The sequence below is a fragment of the Procambarus clarkii genome, chromosome 74 (genome assembly GCF_040958095.1).
Source record: "Procambarus clarkii isolate CNS0578487 chromosome 74, FALCON_Pclarkii_2.0, whole genome shotgun sequence".
Lineage (NCBI taxonomy): Eukaryota > Metazoa > Arthropoda > Malacostraca > Decapoda > Cambaridae > Procambarus > Procambarus clarkii.
In genome coordinates, this window is record NC_091223.1 from 11,686,108 (window position 1) to 11,708,008 (window position 21,901).

The following is a 21,901-nucleotide window of genomic DNA, read 5'->3' on the forward strand; positions in this document are numbered from 1 at the left end:
AGGACCATAGTACATATACCAAAGAACAAAGCCATTAGAAAGTAGAAATCGGTACTATCGAGTTCTGACACTTTTTTACTTATGTTACAAACTAAACTAACCTAACTTTCTGAGGCCTAATATGTGCTATCTTAATCCTAATATAGTACACAAGTGATCTATACTAAGTCTAGGAATATTTAAGTTTCCTTTTTATCTTCATTTTTTCTTACTCTATAAATTTAGTGAACTGTGCAAAAATTCTACTAAGTGCTTTGTACGTCAATGTTTGTATTATGGGTTGTATCTAAACAGGAGGATGGGTTGGAATGTTCATACTCCGAATAGTGTCAAGGGAGGATGGGGGTAGACCCCCTCCCCCTCTCGTTAGTAGCAGCAGCTCCAATTGCAAAAACCAACAACTGGAAGGAAGTTCGAAATTTTAGTTTGTTCACAGCGTATTTTCAAAAACTTCTGATGTCCATCACACATTACGTAACCACACTATTAAACTTTGGATCAGAACAACAACAAATAACGGTTATGATTGAGTGTGCTGAGCGCTATATTGAATGTTCTGAAAGAAAGGAAAGGATAGAGAAAATGGAAGAGGAAGAATGATAGAGAGGGTGGGATAGACCCAGGTACCGCCGGATACCCTGTGTACCTGTAGAAGAAAATATATTTCCCTGTACAAAGTTGAAAAAACAGACGCTTGGGGCCAGCATCACACAACTGCATTGTATATCTAAGACAGGAATTCTATAGTGATTGGTGATTTAGGAGAGGCTCATCGGGTGATCCGGGTCAGCCCATTTGCCCCCCCTCCTTTTAAGGGAAATCAGCCTCTACAGCCTTCACGAAGTAGGTAGATACGAAATGTACAACCAAACGTCCGTAGAGGCATCTACGGACAGGGGCATCTGTAAGTATTCGGGTATTCAGATATTGATACGCAAAACTAATGTTCATATGACAGATTTACTATCTGGGAATAACGTATTTTTCTATTGCAGTGACGTAGATAGTGTGCAATGAAAGTGTTAGTGATAGGCGGGACCTGGGGAAATTGTGTGCGGGTGGCAATGGGTGGGTGTAAGTGGAGTTGGGTATGGTAGGGTGAGGGTGTAAGTGGAGTTGGGTATGGTAAGGTGAGGGTGTAAGTGGAGTTGGGTGTGGTAGGGTGAGGTTTACAGTGATAAAGCCAGGTGAAGAAGGTGCGCGCGCTCGCGTGTGGGGGGGGGGGAAGGAGATATATTAGGTGTGTAAGGGGGGGGGGGGGTGATTATATATAATATATAATATATTATATTATATATATTTATTTTAGGTGTGTGGAGGGGGAGGCTATATATATATAAAGTGTGTGGGGGGAGGCTCTATATATATATATATATATATATATATATATATATATATATATATATATATATATATATATATATATATATATATATAAGATGTGTGAGGGGGAGGCTATATAAGGTGTGTGGGGGGGGGGCTATATATATACAAGGTGTGTGGGGGGAGGCTATATATATATATATATATATATATATATATATATATATATATATATATATATATATATATATATATATATAAGATGTGTGAGGGGGAGGCTATATAAGGTGTGTGGGGGGGGGGGGCTATATATATATACAAGGTGTGTGGGGGGAGGCTATATATATATATATATATATATATATATATATATATATATATATATATATATATATATATATATATATAAGATGTGTGGGGGGGAGGCTATATATAAGATGTGGGGGGGCTATATATACAAGGTGTGGGGGGGGCTATATATATATACAAGGTGTGGGGGGGGCTATATATATATATACAAGGTATGGGGGGGCTATCTATATAAGGTGTGTGGGGGGGGCTATATATACAAGGTGTGTGGGGGGCTATATATACAAGGTGTGTGGGGGGCTATCTATATAAGGTGTGTGGGGGGGCTATATATACAAGGTGTGTGGGGGGCTATATATACAAGGTGTGTGGGGGGCTATCTATATAAGGTGTGTGGGGGGGCTACATATACAAGGTGTGTGGGGGGGCTATATATACAAGGTGTGGGGGGGGCTATCTATATAAGGTGTGTGGGGGGGCTATATATACAAGGTGTGTGGGGGGCTATATATACAAGGTGTGTGGGGGGGCTATATATACAAGGTGTGTGGGGGGGCTATATATACAAGGTGTGTGGGGGGCTATATATATAAGGTGTGTGGGGGGCTATCTATATAAGGTGTGTGGGGGGCTATATATACAAGGTGTGTGGGGGGGCTATATATACAAGGTGTGTGGGGGGCTATCTATATAAGGTGTGTGGGGGGGCTATATATACAAGGTGTGTGGGGGGCTATATATACAAGGTGTGTGGGGGGGCTATATATACAAGGTGTGTGGGGGGGCTATATATACAAGGTGTGTGGGGGGGCTATCTATATAAGGTGTGTGGGGGGCTATACATACAAGGTGTGGGGGGGGCTATATATACAAGGTGTGTGGGGGGCTATACATACAAGGTGTGGGGGGCTATATATATATACAAGGTGTGTGGGGGGGGCTATACATACAAGGTGTGGGGGGGGCTATATATACAAGGTGTGGGGGGGGCTATACATACAAGGTGTGGGGGGGCTATATATACAAGGTGTGTGGGGGGGGGCTATATATACAAGGTGTGTGGGGGGGCTATATATACAAGGTGTGTGTGGGGGGCTATATATACAAGGTGTGTGTGGGGGGGGGGGCTATATATACAAGGTGTGGGGGGGGGAGAAGGGGGGTTGCAAGAGACTCGCTCGGTTATAGGATGGAGCCAGCAAACCGGGTGGTACCCACATAGTAACCTCAATACAGTAGTTACCTTACATTACATGTTTCCAGGTATTGTATGTTAACTTTGCTTCCAAGAAAATGCACGCATTGTTAACTATAACATCTCCTGGGTAAATAAAGTTAAAATTAAAGAAACTGATCAACAATGAAGTCGACATGTTGAACTTTTGTTCTTAGTAGACTGAAGAACCACATGCTGAACCTACAGCACTACAACCCGTTCTCGCAAATTTAATAAGTCAATATTGACTTATTAAATATGTGCATAGGTGACATACTTAACATAATAGATACCCTTAAAAAGATTCATAGAAAACACCAACCTTACCTAACCTACTTAGTATGTTAAGATAAGCATCTTATTGCTTCGTAATTACAATTATTACCTAACCTATAATAGGTATAGGTTAAGTAATAATTGTAATTACGAAGCAATAAGATGCTTATCTTAAGATACTAACAAGGTTAGGTAAGGTCGGTGTTTTCTATGAATCTTTTTAAGGATATCTATTATGTTTAGCATATCACCTATGCACGTAGTTAATAAGTCAATATTGACTTTACGAATTTGCGAGAACGGGTTGAGCACTAATGCATTTCTCGCGGCACCCCCCCCCCCCCCCTTCCCACCTTTACAACAGTGGCTGAAGAAATTGTCTATCCCAATTACAGTATATATACGCCTTATTTGGCTGTCATTGATCCGATTTCTTAACAAAATTAAGAACCTTACGGGAAAAAAAGGAGGGGGGGGGGGGGGTGAGCAGTACCTTCTCCGATTTAAACAATTCTCAGTCCTCTGTACTAGATAGATGCAAGCGGCCTTACTCTTATGCCTCAAATTCTCGAATAACACAACATTACTCTTTATTAACAATAGTTTTTTTAGTACTTTCCCGGGGGGGGGGGGAGTGAGTGTGTCTAGTATCAGAAGGACAGATGGTGGGCAGTATTTTCTAGAAAACGTCAGAGAAGATATAGTAATACGACATTGAATGTAATTTATTAGTTTTATCTTACTGGTGTTAGACGTCTTAGATTATGCACTAAAAAGTGTTGTTATTATAGGATCGTCATAAGTTCTTTTGAAAATATGCAGATACGGTTTGGCAAAATTAACTTTGGTCCATACGAAACGGCCACGTGTGGGAAGAAAAAACGCCAAATGTACATTCCCTTGAAAATAAAAGATTAACATAGAACTGGACAAATACAAATGAAAGGGTGTAACAACGAATTTATTTGTTACCAAGTATCCTGAAAATAAAAATGGATGGGTCTATATTCAGAAAAATAGTGAATAAATAATGGTTTGGAAACTAGGCATTTTTTATTTCTGGAACAGATTGCCAGAAAGTTTGAAACTTGGGTAAGACGTGCAATAGTAAGTCACCACAACAGAAGTGGTAGTGGGGAGGGGTCAACCATGCAGGGGACCACCACCAAAAGGGAGCTCATGTCAAAGTTCAGTGATGAGATGTAATTTGGTATGGTGAAATTAAGTTAAATTTAATATATTTTATTAGCATTTGCATATAAAATAGCATTTTTTTCCATAGGAAAAATATACTTCAGAATAAAACGTTCAAATATGTGACTTTAAATTAGAAGAAAAACCACTAACTGTCAAATACATGTATGACCGACGTCCCGTCGCCTTCCCTTTTTTTGTCTGAAAACATTCCAACATTTATAACTCTAAAAGGCCATTTTTATTTAAAAATTACTCCCTAAAACTAAAATGGTGAACTATTTTTGTACACATTCAAATGTGAAGACAACCCTAATAGAACCAAAGTTCTCATAAAATATTAACATTAAACCATTCAAAAGTTAAATTACTTCAATACTTCCACATTACTTCCCCTAATCTAAATCTTCTCTCATCCATTCTGTTCCGGAATACCAAGGTCCTGTTAGTTCTCCTCGTTCCAGGAGGCGGTTTTGCCTTTGGACCTTCCTGCACTTCTACCAGGAGTACTTCCAATGTCTCCTGCTTATTTAGGTGCCTGTGAAGGCTTTCACATGGTGCTACAGCCGGTAGGCATGATCCTGGGACACCCTTGATCTTTAGGAGAATAGCAATGCTTTCGTCATTATTAAAGACACCGGAGGGGAGAACAATCTGTGTGAACTCATCCGTCGTCATGGTGAGGAAGCGCACCATTGGTAAAAACTCTTCTATCTCATGACGGAGAATATTGCACTCAGTCTGTGTCTCTAAAATTTCTGTCCCCAGTTTCTCTGGTATTTTTGTTTCGAGGTGAGTTGCCTCCTGTTCTTCGGATACATCTGTTTCAATGGCGAAGACCACTTCTTTTCTTGAAAATTCAGTTTCATTGCAAGCCTTTATGAAGACTTTTTTTAGGGGCCTTTGTGTCTCCACTTTGCGACTCGCACCCACCGCCACTTTGTGTCTGCCCCTGAGAGGAAGTGAACATCACTAACAAATTTAAAAAAGGTGGCATGCCTAGATATATTTAACACCATTTGAAAATATCAGTTCTAGCAAAACTAACCGTTAATAAACTTAAATGGAAAAACATACAGGAAACTTACAGAATGCATATTGGCTCATGCAAGGCAGATCATTTTTATCTAGTCAAATTCACTCATTACTTTTCTAACATTACCATGAAGCATTATACTGAACCCCACTTATATTACCTGCTGAAACTCTGTAAATCCACAACTAAATTTTCCAGCTAGTATTCACCCAGGTCTTTCCAGAATCTTAGCCATGGAAGGGGGGGGGGAGTCCTCTAAACTTTTCATTACATGAATACATTTTATTTAAAAAATTGCAGGCCAAAGAAAAAATTGTTTTTTATAAATGAATAAACAAGTTTTATTTTAATAATTGCGTTACCAGCATTATACGAATCAGAAAATGTGACATTACAAAGAAAGAATGGCGTGCTAATACTATTAAATGTTTCCTATCAAGTAACTTTGAAGCCTTTACTATCTCTCATTATATTATTTATATATATATATATATATATATATATATATATATATATATATATATATATATATATATATATATATATATATATATATATATATATATATATATATATATATATATATATATATATATATATATATAACTTTAGAACACTTTCCCACCAGGAGACTCGAACCCTAGCCAGCACAGAAGCCTTCCAGCAACTGGCATAACAGGTACGCCTTATGCCAGTTGCTGGAAGGCTTCTGTGCTGGCTAGGGTTCGAGTCTCCTGGTGGGAAAGTGTTCTAAAGTTGTATACTTAACTCTCGTGTTTAGGAGAGTTGTGCCATATTATATATATATATATGTCGTACCTAATAGCCAGAACGCACTTCTCAGCCTACTATTCAAGGCCCGATTTGCCTAATAAGCCAAGTTATCATGAATTAATGTTTTTTCGTCTACCTAACCTACCTAACCTAACCTAACCTAGCTTTGTTTGGCTACCTAACCTAACCTTACCTATAAATATAGGTTAGGTTAGGTTAGGTAGGGTTGGTTAGGTTCGGTCATATATCTACGTTAATTTTAACTCCAATAAAAAAAAATTGACCTCATACATAAAGAAAAGGGTTGCTTTATCATTTCATAAGAAAAAAATTATAGTAAATATATTTATTCAGGAAAACTTGGCTTATTAGGCAAATCGGGCCTTGAATAGTAGGCTGAGAAGTGAGTTCTGGCTACTAGGTACGACATATATATATATATATATATATATATATATATATATATATATATATATATATATATATATATATATATATATATATATATATATATATATATATATATTAATTATATATATATATATATTATATATATTAGTTTTTAAAACTTAATAGAAAGTTTGGTTAACTAGTTATGATCATTCAGCAAGCAGGATAGTCTCATTGAACAAGAGATGGTTCGTCCAAACAAATTCAGGTAGGAAAGAAGTAAGTAATTATCAAAAGAAGGCACCAAACCGGGAAGGAGGTAGGAAAGAAGCGTTATAAAGAGTGTTCGTGTGTTCAGATATTTATGAATGTGAAGTAATGGCGACAACGAAGAAATCTAAGAGGCGGCGGCTCCACACCAGGAGCAGGTGTAGCAGAATTACCAATAACAACACTTTTCCCATCTATGAGAAGGAAGGAGGCAGGATCGGGTTTCCTGTTGCCGGAAAACACAGTACAAGAGTAGCATAAGTTGTCATGAAGTTTTACTCTATGTCGGCTAAGTTGGGGGGGGGGGAGGTAATATCAGCTGTGATCGAATGTAATAAGAGGATGTCGGCACCCTTTGAGGATTAGATGTACCGACGGAGTTCCGGAAGACCACCTTCGATACGGAAAATTGCCTTTATGCGGGTAAGCTTCGGTCGAAGTAGGCAGAGTTTGGGGGAGGAGGAAATGTGTGCTGTGTGAACAGTGTTTTGTGGGATCACATCGTGTAACATGCTGTTGAGGGGTAGAGATTTTTCAGTCCTGCTTATTGCAGCAAAGGATGCCAAAGCAGTACCGAGAAGAAAAGGGGGGTGGGCCACGAGAAAGTGAGGATTTGAGGGGGTTGCACAAGCAACATGAAATAGGAAAATAACTAGTTCAAGACATTTTAAGTTGTCCTCCCTTAGAGTAAGGACATCTTTTCCTCTAATTTTAATTTGAGGGGGGGGAAGAGGGGGGGAAAAGAGGGGGGGAAAAGAGGGGGGGAAAAGAGGGGGGGAAAAGAGGGGGGGAAAAGAGGGGGGGAAAGAGGGGGGGGAAAGAGGGGGGGAAAGAGGGGGGGAAAGAGGGGGGGAAAGAGGGGGGGAAAGAGGGGGGGAAAGAGGGGGGGAAAGAGGGGGGGAAAAAGGGGGGGAAAGAGGGGGGGAAAGAGGGGGGGAAAGAGGGGGGGAAAGAGGGGGGGAAAGAGGGGGGGAAAGAGGGGGGAAAGAGGGGGGAAAGAGGGGGGAAAGAGGGGGGGAAAGAGGGGGGGAAAGAGGGGGGGAAAGAGGGGGGGGAAAGAGGGGGGGGAAAGAGGGGGGGGAAAGAGGGGGGGAAAGAGGGGGGGAAAGAGGGGGGGAAAGAGGGGGGGAAAGAGGGGGGGAAAGAGGGGGGGAAAGAGGGGGGGAAAGAGGGGGGGAAAGAGGGGGGGAAAGAGGGGGGGAAAGAGGGGGGGAAAGAGGGGGGGAAAGAGGGGGGGAAAGAGGGGGGGAAAGAGGGGGGGAAAGAGGGGGGGAAAGAGGGGGGGAAAGAGGGGGGGAAAGAGGGGGGGAAAGAGGGGGGGAAAGAGGGGGGGAAAGAGGGGGGGAAAGAGGGTGAAGGTAAACGTGTATAGAACAGACACAAATAAGGTTTCCAGACATGTGTACGCTTTGCCTTGGTCTAACTAGGAGCCGGTCGGCTGAGCGGACAGCACGCTGGACTTGTGATCCTGTGGTCCTGGGTTCGATCCCAGGCGCCGGCGAGAAACAATGGGCAGAGTCTTTCACCCTATGCCCCTGTTACCTAGCAGTAAAATAGGTACCTGGGTGTTAGTCAGCTGTCACGGGCTGCTTCCTGGGGGTGGAGGCCTGGTCGAGGACCGGGCCGCGGGGACACTAAAAAGCCCCGAAATCATCTCAAGATAACCTCAAGATAACTAGATCAGCTACTAAGAAAATCAATTTAACCTGGCAGCACTAAATCCTCCATTTTACGACAATTTTCCAGGCGAATAGAAAACGCTGATTATACACGTCATGATTATACCCTAATAAGCAACAATTTATATTAACATTTTTAATTATTCAACTCTTTGATTGGCTTACACTTAAAGTAATTAGTGCACAAACGCAACGAAAAGAGTTTCCACCGCGTTATAAACCAAGATAACCCCTAAATCCCCCCCCCCCAAATCCCAAAAAACTTATTGGCTCTTTACGTAAGTATGCAATTTTAGCTACTTACCAGGTAACGATGGCTTTGTACAGCAGTACATCTGAAGTTGGTTCAAATGACGCCTCCTGAAGAAGTGACCCGAGTGCTATACGACTGAGGAAGCCAAAGGTAGGAGAAGACAGTACTGCGTCAGTCTGCCTGAGAACCTGTCCAGTGAAAAGTTCAGTAAGTTTACCCGGGTATACTGAAGATTTAGTAATAATGTGTATACCAAAGAATGAAAATATTTGAACATCAATGTTACTGTATGAATTGTTTCAAGGATCGTTTTCACCATATGTAACTACAAAAAATAGCACTATCACTAATATAAATCATTCTCCGAAGTAAACATGAATTTTAAAAAGTTAACTTAATAAATATTTGAACATGAAAATAGCAAATAGTCCTTTATATCGTACTATGTAAGAGTTATTATATATATTTCTTAAATACATAACTCTTAAATTACCAATCAATTCATAAAATATGAGGGCGATACATTTAAGGCCATGGAATAGGATTAAAAATTCAAATATACCAAACAATTGCTTATTTAATTGTGTACAAACTAAAACATTGATAGGAACATCTGGAAGATTTTGTTTACATGATGGTACTGTGTATGGCAACATTAATGAAGGACCGATTGTACGTAGCAAGGAGGAGAAAGTTATTGAAATTTAAAATTTTATGCGTGTAACTGGCAATTTATTACAAAAGGATGCGATATAGGAGGAAAGACTGAGCAAATGAGCCTTAAGTGCATACAAGAAAAGTTTTGTTAAGATCACAGTGTACGAAGTAGCCGAAACTAGAGGAAGAAAGTGCTTCGCTGAACGAGGTGGAGGAGAAAGAAAATCAAGTTTATTAACTTGACTGGCGAATAAAAGTGGACTGCAATTAAAAGTTAAATAAATACACATTTATCAGTGATACACGACGGAGGAAGATGGTACTTACACAAGATATTGGCGTTCAGACAGCATGTTAATGGTGCTACGAGTTTTATTAAGTCATTTTATTAACTTGTTACTAATATATACATGAACGGGTTAATGAAAATTTCCAGTTAATCATACAGGTGTGGAATATAGAGATCTAATACGAGTAATCGGAATGTCATGGTAAATGTGGTACTGAAACTTGTGCAGACTTCCTGAATATTTTATTTATACAAGAGAAAACTAAAGTGACGGGTAAATCTTCAACATTTACTGTCAAACTCCCTCTAATCTGCTTCTTTCAGTTTTAGTTTCTAACCGAATGAGATATGCTTATCTATTAACTAACTGACTTTCCCATATCCTCAGCCTATCATGTTCTTCCTCAATCTTATTTCAATTTGTATCACCAATCAGCAGCTTATCATTTCTGCCAAGCGTTTTTTGATAAATATTCTTATGACTTCATTTGGTCAAGAATACCTCGTTATAGTATCGCTACACATGTTCCTTCTATATACAGCAGCTAATTCTCTTGACATTATTATTATATTACTAGACCTGTGAAGTTTGTCTTTCTTGCCATTTACCCTTGCATAAACTGGGATACTCTTACTGCTTTTAATTAAGCATTAAGTGTACATATTTAAAAAGGTTTATTAAGTGAAATATGTCTATTCTTTCACACTCGCGATAATGTACAGTTAATGCGTTTCAAATTCTGAAAAATTGTAGTCAAGTTGGCATGGCATACCCGAACACTGTCTCAAAGGTATTATTCCCATTTAAAATTTGATAACTAATGATACTTTTAATATGATTATATACATACCGATTCCGTAAATTTTCGTGTGGAACTTACCAACTGACACTGGGACAATAGCGCCTCATTCTCTGTTAAAATGGCGAGATCGTAAATCTTTGGGAAGTTCACGGGGTTTATGTTCTCCAAGAGGATCTGGAAAAGAATTACACTGTCAACTATTGGTTTTCAATAACAAGGTTTCTAAACAAGCATACCAGAAGAAAATTTTGAAAATAAACATCCAAGTATTTTTAACCCTTCTGGTTATGAAAAATTTGATAGTTCTACACAGAACATTTAACTATTTATAGGACTAACACAGAGCTACAAAAAAATGCACCCTCCCCGCTCACTTTCCTATACCGAAAAACCACCGTCCCCCCAAAACACACACATATCGCCTCGATACACACAAACACCATGCAAATTACCTTGGTGCAGAGCTTGTGGAGGTCGCACAAAAAGTACTTGTGGGCGAGCTGGTACACTTGCGGAGCTAGAGTGCTGGACAGGTCTCTTCTGTCAAAGTAGAGGTAATTCAGCATCCACTGGAAAGCAACTGGGTCGTCTTCAGGCAGGTGGAGAACGTCTCCTACAGCCATGGGACCATAGAGCATCGCTTCGAAGACTGGGGACGACAATCCGAGCAGTAGTCGATGGACCTGTTGTATCAGCAAATTAGTGTATTGGGTCACATTTAAGCTTTATTAAGGATTTAATTATAAAAATGTAAATTGCTAGCATAAACCATCGCAGAAATTCGTGCCGTTAACCGTAGGATATGAAGTGTCCCAGGGGTTCGGTCCTAGAACCAATGTTGTTTATCACAAACCATTTAGCTAGGGAAATAAACTCAGAAGAGAATCTCTAGAAACACTGCACATGCAAACATTACCTTTTTCACCCGTAAGATTAGATGAATTTACAGTCATATGGACGAGAGAACCCAGAGGAATGTTAAAATTTTTGCATAAAAAAATAAATTTAATATTTATTATGGAAGCAAGCAAACGCCCATGAATAAAAAGGTGAAAAGACGTGCATGTTGTGCTCTACAGTCAGAGCGTGAACAACATTCAAACCGACTATGATGAAGCTATTCACAGAAGACGTCAGATAAATTTTAAATTATTTTAATAGGTTAATGACGGAAGACAAAGCTATTGAAGGCATTAGAGTATCTTCCTGAAACATTGGATACCAAACCAAATGTTGGCGCACGGCAGCAGCATATGTAAAGTGGACAAAGTGTCGTTGTGGACACTAAACTAGACTAGTTTACTCAGAGCTGGCAGGATGAGTCGCGCAACGTTAAACTGAAGCTGAAAATTGTACAGTAGTTAATCATAAATTTATGGAACCTCAAAGTTATGTAAATATTTAGAAGGGAATTGTTACGCGCAAAACTATTATGAATATTGACAAATTAATTCCCGATCTTTTAATTGGTTAGGTACCAATCATTCAGCTCCATATACTTCCAAGTGCTAAATTATTATGGCAACACGTTCTCGTTTTCTACCACCATTACTGTTCGGCAGTGTGAAAATAGTAAATTACATTAAAAACAAAAACCAATCTAAATTCTTTTGTTCTTCGTGATTGGACTCAGAATCCAGAGTGGTATTACAAAAGCGAACCAACACTAATGTCGGGGCTAAGGAGCTGGCATACGAAAAATAGGAGTACAAGAATTCGTGTACAGATTCATGCACAGATAAATATTACATAATATTGCATTTGTGGACTAAAGAGCAAAGGTTTACCTTACGAATACTTTGGCCTTTAGCAAATGTGACTGTTAGGTCAGTTAAACAGTTAGTTACTCCAGACGCGAAGAGACGTTCCGAGAGTGTCCTGCAGCATCCTCTGCACTCGCCATCTATACCTTGTTCTGTTTGTGGCTGCCTCCCCCTCTTTACTTTGCATAAGGAATATGGCGACGTCTTCAGTGTGGTCTCCATGGTATGTGTGATCTGGAATATTTTGGAAAGACCGATTATCACAGCTCGTTAAAATATGTACACAATAGCTAAACACCGCAAGAGTTAAAAAAAATTTTTACTTTTAACGCAATAAAATGGTTATTTTTAACTAACCTTATGCCCAGTATGCAGGCGATGAGTCACAATAACGTGGCGGAACTATGTTGACCAATCCACACACTAGAAAATAAAGGGACGACGACGTTTCGGTCCGTCCTAGACCATTCTCAAGTCGAAACGTCGTCGTCCCTCCATTATGCCCAGTAATTTTTACTTTAAGAAAATAAATGCCCAAAACATTTATTAGGTTTTAGCCAACCAAATTCGCTTAAGAAAAAAAAAATCGCGGATCTGTATTCGCATGCCATTTAGAAAAAAATCAAAAGCGAAGTAAGGTTATAATGAATCGCTGAAAGTTACACATTATATGATATGTAAAAGTTGAGAAGCGGCATCTTCAACACCATTATAAACCACATGATACAGTAGCAATTTTGTGTTAGGCGAAGTTTATTCTATAGAATAATTGCTACAAAGACGGTTAATTTTCAGATGCGAAATTTGAAAAACATTGCCTCAAAACTAACCGTGTGAACTTTAAGCAATTGGATATTAATGACACTAAAAGGAAAACAAGGAATCTTGCTGCGTGTGGCCAAAGCCGGTATATATCAGAACATAATAATCACGCGAAACAATCACGTAAAACCATAAAGGCATCTCGGCCGTTAATGACCGAAACGCTGTGCGTATTAGTGGTTTTAGGTTTAGTAAATTCTTGCCGTACCTAGATATCAAACTTTCTTCTTGTATCCTATTTTGTATGCATGTACTTTTAACTAAATAAATATTATTATTAACGAAATACACTAGGAATCGGTACTTACTAAATATTTGGTAGGAAATTGCGTTACGAAGCACCATAGACGAAATCAGTACACCGTGGCAGTGCTACTGCAGAAGACAGTGTTTTGCCTGTTGTTACCAGCAGGACGGACGATAAAGACTGCAGGGAAAAACCATTACGAACCCTACTGATAAGTCATATTCCTAGTTGGCAAGTTGCACGACTCACCCGTCAACCAATAGATGGCTCTGATATTCGGGACGCCCCTACAACGACAGCTATTGCCTGACACAGGCAACTAATAGTTTTGATGGTTTGAATGATTCGTTAAACGGAAGGCGAAACAATATTCTCTATCTGTCAATATTTCTACCAACATATATGTTGCTACTTTCTATAGGTTACATACAAGATTACAACCATTCTTTTTAAGTAATACGTCTCATTTTTTTCGTTATTGTCCCTAAAGTACAAATTTCACAGAACTATGAAAAGTAGCGGCTCGCAAAAATTCAAGTTTTTCTGTGCGTCGATAAGTTACGTTTGGTTACGTCAGGTTACGTCACGTTAGGTTACGTCACGTTAGGTTACGTTAGGTTAGGTGAGTTGCTTGGATAAATACGTTTCTGATTAGTTAAGCTCTTTGTATTTTGTACGTTGTTACATATCAAGAGAACGGGCTGGACCGATATACTCTCTTGAAAGAGATAATTGAGTTACTGCGTCACGAAGTCTTATCTAGTCATAGAGATTATTCATCATAAAAGGCATCCCCTTTAACTCACTATATTTGTGCGTAAATATTGGGATACACGGGGAAAGCATCATCACTAGTGATTTCATGTACAAATGGACTTCTAACATGTCGTGGGCTTATTGGATTATCGTATTAAGTGAATTATTGAATTATCGGAATTATCGTGTGAAGGGAGTAATGCAATGGTTTCCAATAGGAATTTTGCAGATATCTGCCTATTTAGGAAGCGAAAGATAGATATTTAGATAGTGAGAGGTACCTTTTACGTCGTACTTTCTTATAAAATAAATTTATTTCTGGGCAAAAATATACATTGTTTAAGATCCACAAACATTATCACAGAAATATATTGTCTTTTGATTTTTTCGTAATTATTAGCGGCTCTAGGTAGACTTGGGCACTTCTAAGAAACCTTTATGAGTTTTTTATTTGCATAAATATTGATTATATTTCCCTATAACTTGTGCATTTAAAATAATAATTATTATTTAAAATTATGATTTAAATAATTTGCTAGTTTGACAACCTTTCACATTCATGTCAATAACGCATCTTAATACGCTCTATAATGCAAAAAATAGTAATGTTTTACACACTCCTGGAATTGTACGCTATGAATTTCAATATGGCATCGAAATGACGCCCGTCAATCTCTTATTTGGCGGCGGACAAACACTCTATATATATTTCCGTGAGTGGTTGCATCCTGGGAGAGGTCAGTCCTTTGGTAGGTGGACCTAGACAAGATTAAAACTTTCCCTGTCCCCAACATTTGCGAACCAAACATTATAAACCACGACCCCATAAACTTCCTACATTATGCAGATTCCATCACAGCCACCAGTACCCTCACAACCAACACACCACTGCCACTACTGCCAATATAACCATAACTACACATACAACCACCACCACTGCCACTGAACACCGCTATTATAGCTAACACAAAAACGGTCTCCCAGCGTCACAACCAAGCCTATGCCCACTATTTTCACCGCAATCCCCATCTCCACAGCTTCCCCATCACCGACCAACATGTTCTCTGACAAAGACCATAGCGTTTCACTCGTATGCGTTACAAAAGGCTAAAAATTGGTGTACTAGAAAATTTTAAGCGGCTCGCGAAAGTGATGTACTGTCCCGTTTTCTGTTTTGGTTCCTCTGGGAGGTTAAGAGAAGACACTTTAAATTTACCGGTTTCTTGAAGTTGGGAAACCTTAGGAGGACGGGCTGACACTAACAGCTCTCCCACCACCGCAATAACCATGCCACAACACTTCAACAAAAAGAATCACACCTAAACTACCAATACCAAAACACCTACCACGTCTACCATACAGTACCTACAACCGCTATCACAATCACCACAGTCAGCACCACCAACACCCACTGTAACCCTCACTATCACCAACAACACTCACTGTAACCCTCACCATCACCACCAACACCCACTGTAACCCTCACCATCACCACCAACACCCACTGTGACCCTCACCATCACCACCAACACCCACTGTGACCCTCACCATCACCACCAACACCCACTGTGACCCTCACCATCACCAACACCCACTGTAACCCTCACCATCACCAACAACACCCACTGTGACCCTCACCATCACCACCAACACCCACTGTGACCCTCACCATCACCAACACCCACTGTAACCCTCACCATCACCAACAACACCCACTGTAACCCTCACCATCACCACCAACACCCACTGTAACCCTCACCATCACCACCAACACCCACTGTGACCCTCACCATCACCACCAACACCCACTGTAACCCTCACCATCACCACCAACACCCACTGTAACCCTCACCATCACCAACAATAACACAGCAGACAGCTCATGGCTACAGCCACCACCAACGGTATCGTCTCCTACAGCTATCGTCTCCACGGCTTTCATCTCGCCTGCTACCAATTTGCCGCCCCGTCAGCCACTACAAAAATCCATCACCACACCCACAAACATCACTGCCGGCGCTACAACTACCATCAAAACCACTACAGCCACGATAATACCACCACTCAATCCAGCACATCAATCCCCACCCCACTACAGCAATATGTGATCAATATCTTCTCTTCAACGCCCATCAAAACCTCTACTAACTCCATAACCACCAATAATACCATCCCAATTACCACCACCACCACAATTACAACCATTGCCACCTGCACCAAAGCTACGGCCCCGGTCACCAGATCGCCGCCACCAAACTCTCGTTGCCACACATCGCATTTCTTCTGTTATAGAAAATCATTACTGGTTTGGCAGGAGTTTCTTGATCTTTTAATATTGTGCAAGTTGTTGCTATGCATAGTTGCTGTTGTTGCTGTGCATATGTGCTGTTGTTGCTGTGTATATGTGCTGTTGTTGCTGTGCATAGTTGTTGTGCATAGTTGCTGTTGTTGCTGTGCATATGTGCTGTTGTTGCTGTGCATAGTTATAGTTGTGTGCACAGTTACTGCTGTTGGTATTGTCTGTCTCGACCTTGAGATGGTTAACGACCACACGAGTCCTTTAAGTACAGAATTTCTGTGTTAGCCTCAGCCTACGATGCTTCCGGTTATCAATAACTGATATAAGACCGAACAAGCATCGCCAGCGTCATTATTGTAGCAGTACTCGTGCGGCCTATTTATAGGCTTATGCCCTCAACCTGTCCTCTTAAAAAGAACGTCGCTTCTGGCCGTTTGCCCGTATGGCCGAATATGGACGTAATTTCAAAATGAAAAAAAATGAAAATAAATTTGGGATTATTTTTTTCAACAACAGTAAGTTAAGGGTCCTCTGATAGGTTAGGTGGGCAGGAAATTCTCAAAGTTTTAAAACGGTATGAAAAACGTTAATGAAAAGTTTCCTCTTCTAAGCTTGCCGAGTAAGCCGGACGACTCAAACAGAAAACGGGACAGTACGTCACTTTTGTGAGTCGATTTCATTTCAAATTACGTCCAAATTTGGCCATAGAGCGGCGCATACGAGCGAAAAGTGACGTTATTTTTAAGAGGACGGGTTGATATATCACATATCAAAACCGCTAATAGCCTTGCCGTTCCGCCGGTATCTCAGACGTTTTAGAACACATGAATCTCCCAATCTTCTTATTCTTTCACCCCTCTGTCTGTATTCACCCAGTTGTACTTACCTAGTTGTGCTTGCAGGGGGTTGAGCTTTTCGCTCTTTCGGCCCACCTCTCATCTATCAATCAACGATTATTTTTTCACACACACACCACACACACACACACCAGGAAGCAGCCTGTAACAGCTGCCTAGCTCCTAGGTACCTATTTACTGCTAGGTAACAGGGGCATCAAGGTGTAAAAGTCTGCCCATTTGTTTCTGCCATCGCCGGGGATAGTTCCCCGATCCACAGGACTACGAATACCGAGTGTTGTCCACTCAGCCACCAGGCTCCCACTGTTCTGTCTGTCTGTCGGTCTCTCTCTCTGTGCTACCTATAACGGACACAATGTTACTAAAGCAAGACTAAGAAGAAACCTTGAAAATAATGGAGTGAAAAATGATCGTTGTTGGGAAGTGACGTTTGAGGCCGAAGGAAGATGAATCGCTGAGGAAATGGTGACCAGCAGGTCCAAGAGAGAGAGAGAGAGAGAGAGAGAGAGAGAGAGAGAGAGAGAGAGAGAGAGAGAGAGAGAGAGAGAGAGAGAGAGAGAGAGAGAGAGAGAGACTGGCCATACATGCGTGTCGCGGTGTACGCATTACTGTGTGTATTGACATGCGGGAAGCATTATGTATGTATGAGAGTGTGTATATATGGGGGTCGCAGTATGTATGCATGACTTTATATATATACATACATGTAGACTACCCATAACAGCACGTAGACTACTTTAACAGCACGTAGACGACCCTAACAGCATGTATCCTAAATGAAGACTGCCCTAACAGCATGTAGACTACTCATAACATCATGTAGATTACCCTAACAGCATGTAGACTACCCATAACATCATGTAGACTACCCTTACATCGTGTAGACTACCCTAACATCATGTAGACTACCCTAACATCATGTAGACTACCCTAACATCATGTAGACTACCCTAACAGTATTTAGACTACCCTAACATCATGTAGACTACCCTTACATCGTGTAGACTACCCTAACATCATGTAGACTACCCTTACATCGTGTAGACTACCCTAACATCATGTAGACTAACCTAACATCATGTAGACTAACCTAACATCATGTAGACTACCCAAAACATCATGTTGACTACCAATAACGTCATGTAGACTACCCTAACAGAATACACACTACCCTAACAGCGTACACACTACCCTAACATCATACACACTACCCTAACATCATACACACTACCCTAACATCATGTAGACTACCCTAACAGCATGTAAAACACCGCGGGTAGGTCACGTAGGGTAACCTGTTCGTCTCAGCTGGTATGGTGCAAGATAGTCCTCATATATTATGCGAGGTCTTGCCTTGCCCCGTTAAACCAGGCTAATGTTATTACATATTGACCTCAGTGCCGGACGTTGTATGCGGTCTGAGGCTGCGGCTACCAGCGTCTCCTTTCTCGACTCGCATTTGTATGGTTATGTTAAAGCCTAAATTTTCATATAGCTTTATTAGTGTGTTCTTACTGGATTGTATTTGACACTTGTGCTCTTACTAGACTGTATTTGACATTTGTGCTCTTCCTAGATTGAATTTGACACGTGTGCTCTTAGTTAGTTGGTATCCATTAGTCTCAGGAGACTATGGAGCTGCGCTCTGGTTGTCGGTCTGTAGTGGCCTCTGCATGGGGCAAAGCCAGGGAAGGTTGATATGGAGGAAAAGCTGTTACCCAAGCAGCAGGTCCCCCCCCCTCTCCTGGGCGCCGAAAGTCTCCATTGGAAAGGCAAACGCCAATATGATTGGTTCCAGCGCCGTCGCAGGAACTGTGAGCTCCGGAGTTGATCTCGAACTTGGTGGAAGAAGGCACAGGGTCTCCAAACCCTGACACCGTCATATTCGGGGCCGGAGAACAACCACCCCATCAAGGGCAAGAACGACCCCAGCCTCCTGAAGCGGAGCCCACGAGCCCCAGGAGGTGGACGTCCCATTCGCACCTACAGGTTCCAGACAGAGATAATCACAGCCCTCTTTCACCTGAGGCCGGCTTCCTTCATGACCCACCAGAAGGCAGAAGGAAGAGTGATAATTATTAAATACAACAATTATTATTATAATAATAATGTTCTTACTAGACTGTATTTGACACGTGTGCTCTTACTAAACTGTATTTGACACGAGTGTTCTAACTAGACTGCATTTGACACTTGTGCTCTTACTAGACTATGTTTGACACGTGTGCTCTTACTAGACTATGTTTGACACGTGTGCTCTTACTAAGCTCGTGCTACCTGGCTGTGTTTGGCACAAAAACTCTTAGCTGGTTGTGTTTGGCACGAACTTGTAGCTGGCTGTGTTTGGCACGTGAACTCGTAGCTGGCTGTGTTTGGCACGTGAACTCGTAGCTGGCTGTGTTTGGCACGTGAACTCGTAGCTGGCTGTGTTTGGAACGTGAACTCGTAGCTGGCTGTGTTTGGAACGTGAACTCGTAGCTGGCTGTGTTTGGAACGTGAACTCGTAGCTGGCTGTGTTTGGAACGTGAACTCGTAGCTGGCTGTGTTTGGAACGTGAACTCGTAGCTGGCTGTGTTTGGAACGTGAACTCTTAGCTGGCTGCGTTTGGAACGTGAACACCAGACCATGTTTTGCACGAATGATCATGTTATATTGTGGTTTATGTTTGAGTTTGTGAACTCTGGACCACCAGTAGTAGTCTATGCCAGCAATAAATAAAAAAAAAGTTGGGATCAATATATCGGGTTGCTGATAAGGTCATCAGAGAACCCTTCTGTTTAATGTTTCAACCCGCAAATTGCCATTCACTATTATTCTCATCACATATTATATTCAGCACATGTTGATATTCCTTATCAACTTCTCACCACTTGCATATCTTGACAGGTTGAAATCTATTAACTCGTAATATTAACATTTATTAACACCTGCGTTTTTCATTATATTTCGACTCAATCCCAGTAGCTATTTTATGCTTATTTGGTATTCACTTACCATTATTACTCTTTTGGACATGCTAACGTACTATACCAGCTTTTGAAGAAGTTTTATCTAGGGACAAATGTTTCTGTCTACCCTACTCTAACGCGCGCGCACGCGCGCGCACACACACATATATACGCGCGTGTATGTTTTACACCACTAAGCGCTTATCTCACAGGATTTTCAACTTATCTCCTTATTGGGGAATGTAAAAATGTTCCTCAATAGGTAACTGGTGCTATTACGCGAAGATAACGGCTATAATGATGTCAATATTGAATTAAGAGTCGATCAAAAAAGTATTTTGGAATCTAATATCGAACTTTCAGTAACTCGATTCATTTCCTCGTAATATAATCCCTCTTTCTGCATTATTAGGATATTTTTTCCCGACATCAAAGTCTCGCTTACTGATAAGTTTTTATTTTCGTTTTATTTCTTGGTGTGTTATTCTGGAAAATACTATGCAAGTACAATAATGACCAAGCTCTAAGAAATATTATATGAATTTCTATTGCATTCCTTTCACAAAAACAAACTTTCCGACTCGATGTAATATGAAGTCGCTCACTTTCTGATGTGTGGTTCCGTCGTCAATCGCTCCCGTGTTATGAGGAGCCGTCTAGTCTGTCCTCTATAAAATATATCGAGTTTCTATTACCGTAAGAATGGTAAAGTGATTTGTACGTTAAAATTTACATTACTTTTGTTAGCTTTTAGGAGACTGGGATTGAGTACTCAGTACAGACTGAGTAATCTTGGCAACCAAGGGTTGGTGACTTTTGATAACGTAATATACAGCTCAGTTTTTCCCTGTATCTGACAGGAGAGTCACTACCTCATTTCCATATTATAATGGAATTGTGTGCTATATTATTTCTACACTTTATATCATAACTTTAATTATACATATTTCTCAGAGCTTTACCCGGCCATCTTCCACTTGTGCGACGCTGCTGTTTAATGGCAATCATAAATACCATTTATTTCCTCTATCCCTTTATTGCTTCTTGTGCTAAATTATATATAATATATGCTTTGATTTACCAAGTCTGTGAAATTACATATGAAATATTGTTAAATTTTTAAGACAATTACATGACGGTGATTTTGGCATTTTTTAGGTTACCTTGAGATGATTTCGGGGCTTAGCATCCCCGCGGCCCGATCCTCGACCAGGCCTCCTTGTTGCTGGACTGGTCAACCAGGCTGTTGAACGCGGCTGCTCGCAGCCTGACGTATGAATCACAGCTTGGTTGATCAGGTATCCGTTGGAAGTGCTTATCAAGTACTCTCATGAACACCATGAGGGGTCGGTCAGTTATGCCCCTTATGTGTAGTGGAAACGTGTTGAACAGTCTTGGCCCTCTGATGTTGATAAAGTTCTCTCTCAGAGTACCTATTGCACCTCTGCTTTTCAACGCGGGTATTCTACACACCCTGCCTTCTGGTCTCATGTGGTTATTTCTGTTTGCAGGTTTGGAACCAGTCCCTCTACTATTTTCCACGTGTAATTTATTATGTATCTCTCCCACCTGCGATCAAGAGAATACAAATTTAGGCATTTTAGTCGGTCCCAATAGTTTAGATATTTTACTGAGTAGATTCTAGCAATAAAGGATCTCTGCACTCTCTCCAGGTCAGCCATTTCTCCAGCTTAGAAAGGGGCTGTCATTGTGCAACAGTATTCTACTCAAGAGAGCAGT

At 40.7% G+C, this 21,901-nt stretch overlaps 1 protein-coding gene across 2 annotated transcripts in view; it reads right to left on the minus strand.

Annotated features, from left to right (window-relative positions):
- Positions 1 to 4,350: 4,350 nt before the first annotated feature.
- LOC123767310 (uncharacterized) overlaps positions 4,351 to 21,901 on the minus strand; it is a 270,450-nt gene continuing 252,899 nt past the window's right edge. The window contains exons 1-6 of one of the 2 annotated variants that reach the window (XM_045756879.1): positions 13,363 to 13,500; positions 12,257 to 12,466; positions 10,922 to 11,152; positions 10,548 to 10,643; positions 8,772 to 8,908; positions 4,351 to 5,270 (exon numbers count right to left, since the gene is read on the minus strand). In XM_045756879.1, the coding sequence (XP_045612835.1) occupies positions 4,691 to 5,270; positions 8,772 to 8,908; positions 10,548 to 10,643; positions 10,922 to 11,152; positions 12,257 to 12,454 (1,242 nt within the window). In that variant the 5' untranslated portion in view covers positions 12,455 to 12,466; positions 13,363 to 13,500 and the 3' untranslated portion in view covers positions 4,351 to 4,690. Of the gene's footprint in view, positions 5,271 to 8,771; positions 8,909 to 10,547; positions 10,644 to 10,921; positions 11,153 to 12,256; positions 12,467 to 13,362; positions 13,501 to 21,901 lie in introns of those variants that run through there. The other variant, XM_045756880.2, reaches the window with a different exon arrangement.